The sequence below is a fragment of the Volvox carteri genome (assembly GCF_000143455.1).
Source record: "Volvox carteri f. nagariensis unplaced genomic scaffold VOLCAscaffold_6, whole genome shotgun sequence".
NCBI lineage: Eukaryota > Viridiplantae > Chlorophyta > Chlorophyceae > Chlamydomonadales > Volvocaceae > Volvox > Volvox carteri.
Genome location: NW_003307549.1, coordinates 1210291 through 1214922, shown reverse-complemented (window position 1 = coordinate 1214922; position 4632 = coordinate 1210291). Strand labels below are relative to the sequence as shown.

General features: G+C 58.9%; 1 protein-coding gene across 1 annotated transcript in view; it reads left to right on the top strand.

Moving 5' to 3' along the window:
• The window catches only part of VOLCADRAFT_57045 (uncharacterized protein), a gene marked incomplete at both ends in the record, with an annotated part of 5079 nt that extends 1966 nt beyond the window's left edge, over window positions 1-3113 (top strand). Inside the window, 5 exons of the mRNA XM_002947462.1 lie at window positions 123-213; window positions 274-428; window positions 834-927; window positions 1391-1528; window positions 2969-3113. Of these exons, the coding sequence (XP_002947508.1) occupies window positions 123-213; window positions 274-428; window positions 834-927; window positions 1391-1528; window positions 2969-3113 (623 nt within the window). The remainder of the gene's footprint in view (window positions 1-122; window positions 214-273; window positions 429-833; window positions 928-1390; window positions 1529-2968) is intronic.
• Between the last annotated feature and the right edge of the window lie 1519 nt (window positions 3114-4632).

The window sequence follows — 4632 nt, the reverse complement described above, 5'->3', positions numbered from 1 at the left end:
CAGGGAAGGGGAGGGGGGGAAGAGGGGGTTTGTGTGTGGGGGGGTGAGGCGGGCGGGGCTGGAGAGGGAACATCAAGCGGGTGGGGAGGCGACTTTCTGGGGGCGGCTGGACGGGGAGGAAGGGACTGGGGAGGGGCGGTTGGAAGCGGGACGTGTACGGGTGGCGTCTGTTTGTACGTCTGTTCGTGCAAGGAAAGAAGACCCCATCCGTGGGTATGGGTGTACACGCCGATAATGTATGTATGTATGTGTGTGTTTTTGTCGGGGGTGCAGGTTTCTTCACCTCCGGGCCGCCGCGGAGGATTTTCTGGAGATTGTACGGCGACACGTGGCGGACTTCCCCCGGGGAGGTGTCGTACATTCTTTTGACGGCACTGCTGATGAGTGTCGGCGCATTTTGGAGCTCCCCCAGCTGGGCGTAGGTGTGTGTGTGTATGTGTGTGTGTGTGTGGGGGGGGGGTTCCGCAGTTCCGGGTTCTAATATTTTGGGGGAGGAGAGGAATTTTAGGGTTAGGGTTTTTCTGTTCATTTCTTTTGGGTCGTGGTTGGTCTTGGGACGTTATGTTGGGTTCGGTAGGGGGTCGGGGGAGGGGTCGGGGGAGGGGGGAGGAGGGAGGGGTGAAGTAGGGTTAGGGTTGTCCAGGGAGGCTGGAAGAGGTGTCGCAGGGGTTGATGGCCCAGGAAATCAACGGAAAATTGCGGCACGGACGAGAACCCAGCGATTGGCGGTTGGCGGCGGTTGGAGTGGTTTGATTGCTGTCGCCCACAGGGCTGCCCCCCCCCCAGCCCCGACGTCTGAAAGCCCCAACACTCTGCCCCAACCGCCCGCCAAGGTCTCAACGGCTGCTCCCTCAAGACGGCGGACAACCTGGCTGTGGTGAGCGACCTGCCCCCGGACAGGATCATGATTGAAACTGACTGCCCCTGGTGGGTGGGGGGGAGGGGGGGGAAGAGGGGGAAAGGGAGGGGATGGGGAGGGGAGAGTGCGGGTGTGTATGTGCGCCTGTGTAGATGTGTGTGTGTGTCTCTGTGTGTGTGTGTGTGTTTGTGTGTGTGTGTGTCTGTGTGTCTGTGTGTGTGTGGAGTGAAAAGGGAGTTCGTGAGGAAGAAATTTGCAGCCGGAACCGGCGCGCACATCGCTTTGCCAACACATGCACACATACACACACACGTGTCTGTGTGTGTGCACACCCTCACGCGAACTCCCTATTTTTGTGGGATGTGGAGTGTCGTACACGTGATCGTTCAAGTGTTGGATCTCGTCCGTATCAGCTGTCGTCTGCTCTGAGCGGGGTCCCCTGCCCGCACGAGTTACAACTGCCCCACCTCCTGCATATGCGTGTTTTCACGTGCATGTACCAACATGTATGTACGGACATCCGTACGGCAGGTGTGAGATCCGACCCACCCACGCGAGTCGCAAGTACCTGTCCCCCTCGTCCCTGTCGGGGCCGGGGGGAGCCCGGGACCGGAAAAAACACGATCCGTCGTGTCAGGTGAAGGGCAGGAACGAACCGGCAAACATCAGGTAGGGTATGTAGGTCTGTATGTATGTATGTATGTACGCATATATATGTATGTATGTTGTTACAGGGTGGTTAACTTCGCCAGCGGCCCCCTTTCCCGGGGCAGTCCCTGCTCTCCCCTGCTAGAGGGGCACCCTAATCCGTCACCCCATCCGACTTCAGAATGTATTCGTTGGGTTCGGCAACTCACCACCAGCATCCAACCAAATCTAGCGGATCAACAGCGCATCAACTTAGTTCCTGGTCAGCTCGCAAGTTGATATTATCACGTCCTACACCGTCCATATGATGGGGGGCCACCTCCCATTACATCACTCCTCAAACACCCGAGGAGCCGGCAGGCGGATTTGAACCCGGGTCGACTGGGTCGACTGGGAGCAGAAGTCAGGCCTTAACCTCTGCCAGCCGCCTGTATGTATGTATGTATGTTTGTGTGGCTAGGCACGGTTGAGAGGTTGTGCTTGTGAACGTACGTATGTGTGTATGTGTGTACGTGTGCACGGAAAGGAGGAGAAAGCGGCGGTTTTGTACGGTCGAGATGCTGCCTTTGGGGGCCGGGGAGGAAGGGAAAGGAGGGTGGCTAACCGGGGTTTCAGGACGGGGTTAGTGCCGTACAACACCACCACGCAGCTCCACCCACGACTCACCACACAGTCGATTGAATACAGCACACGCATGTGGACGGTCGTACGGTCGTACGGAGCCATTCGTTTAGCCGGCTGACATACATCCCTACTGACAACGACTGTCTATAAGTGCCAAGTCATCATGCAATGACCACACAACGACCCGCGTCGCGATGTCCTCCCCGAGGGAGGGAGGTGCCCGTTACGAGAGGTGCCCGTTACGAGAGGTGCCCGTTACGAGAGGTGCCCGTTACGAGAGGTGCCCGTTACGAGAGGTGCCCGTTACGAGAGGTGCCCGTTACGAGAGGTGCCCGTTACGAGAGGTGCCCGTTACGAGAGGTGCCCGTTACGAGAGGTGCCCGTTACGAGAGGTGCCCGTTACGAGAGGTGCCCGTTACGAGAGGTGCCCGTTACGAGAGGTGCCCGTTACGAGAGGTGCCCGTTACGAGAGGTGCCCGTTACGAGAGGTGCCCGTTACGAGAGGTGCCCGTTACGAGAGGTGCCCGTTACGAGAGGTGCCCGTTACGAGAGGTGCCCGTTACGAGAGGTGCCCGTTACGAGAGGTGCCCGTTACGAGAGGTGCCCGTTACGAGAGGTGCCCGTTACGAGAGGTGCCGCGACGCGGGACGCGACACAACCACCAACGTTTCTGCCCCAGTGGGTTTGGGCCAGCAGCAAGTGGCCGCATGTGATTCCTTTTTTCCACGGTAACCCCCATCCCCCGTCCCAACTCCACACACGCACATACATACAGACTGACTGACTGGCGTACATACAGACTGGCTGACATACTGACATGCTTACACTCAATAACAGGCATGTGCTGGAGGTGATCGCGGGTGTGAAGGGCCTGAGCGCGGAGGAGCAGCTGCGGGAGCTGGCGGACCAGATCTACACCAACACCGAGGCCTTGTTCTTCCCCCCCATCGGGGTGGTTGGGGAGGGGGGGAGGGAGGGGTAGAGGGAGGGGACGGAGGACAGACAGTACACCGGGGGCCCTAGGCCTTGCACCCCACCCTTACACACATACCCACATACACACACACTCTCTTTTCCCCTCTTGGCAATAATGGCCTAACTTTACGTACATGCGTACGTACGTACAAGGGCTTGTGACTGACGCATCAAAGGGTCGCTCGTGATTAGCAAAGCCGGAAAAAGTACCGGAGAGCACGGGGGGCGGCCCCGCGGTACATAACCCCCACGCGGACTCGATGACGACCTGGACCGCCGTCAGAGAGCCACTGCCTTCACCGAACGGGACCGGACTGCGTGATGGGCCTTATGTGGGGTTCAGGGAGTTGTGGTGGGACGGGTGGTGGGCTGTGGGTGGGTTGGGGCGCACTGATGGGTGTGTCGGGTTATATGCTGAGGGTAGTTAGGGTTGTGGGGGATTAGCGGGGGTTAACTTTGCTTTACAGAAAGACCCAGACCGGGAAGAGGAGGGAGGGGGCCAGTTATCGTATTTCCGTCCCGCTCCGCCTGCAGCAAGTCGGTCGCTACCTCGGCTATTATCTGCGTTACTGCGACAAAGTCAAATTCACCAGAACACTGTTGTTGGTGTAAACGGCAGCGCTCTGATGCTTCTGATAGTAACTTATCGTTTCTTTCTGGAGAGAGACTTTCCTTCGGGCTTTACAATTTTGGGGGGTTTGGCCCTCCGCATGGGCACGACGTGTGTCATGACCCGAACGGTTACGTATGACTCCCGGGATGGCTCCAGGTGGCCCGGGGAGTGGGGCAGTCTGGGTAATGACGGGGGGTTGGGGCAATCTGGGTAATGAGAATAAACAAACACACACGGTTACACGTGGCCAGTAACACCGCGGTATGGTGTACGGCATGGTGTACGAATACTTTATCTGAATATACGAGGTGGTGATCCCCCGGGTGTGGGGGCAGGTGCGGGAACAAGAGCCCGCAGAGCCCAGGGGCGGCAGCTCCCGCCGCCATTGGTGGTGAGAAATAACCATGTACACCATGTAGCCTATTCAGGCCACTCAATAAGATAAGACATTACACAGCTGTTACGACTATATCACGAAGCAGGAGTGAGCACCCCCGGGCCCCGCCGGCCGAGGAGGACGCCCGACTGCCGCCGCCCTGGCCTCTTCTTTTCGTCCTTTTCGGTCCTGGAGCCAAAGTGTAACGCCGGCCAACTGCCAACCGCCCCGTAACGCCAACCCGGGGGCAATATGGACGAAGCGGGTGAAGGAGAGCTGCTCGTCGGATATGGATCACCGGGCAGTGGCAATAGGACGCAGAGCCCCCCTGGAGGGGTGTCCAGACAGGCCAGCAGGGGCAGCACTGCCAGCTCCTTTTCTCTCCCAGCTAGCTCTCCCCAACGTTCACTCGCTCACCCGCGTGGCTGCGAAGCGCTGCTTCCCCCCTTCCCCAATCCCACCAATCCCACCAAGCACTCCCTCCACGACCGCCCTAATGGCTTCCCGAGGTCCCCCTCTCACTCCTCTTACTCCCTC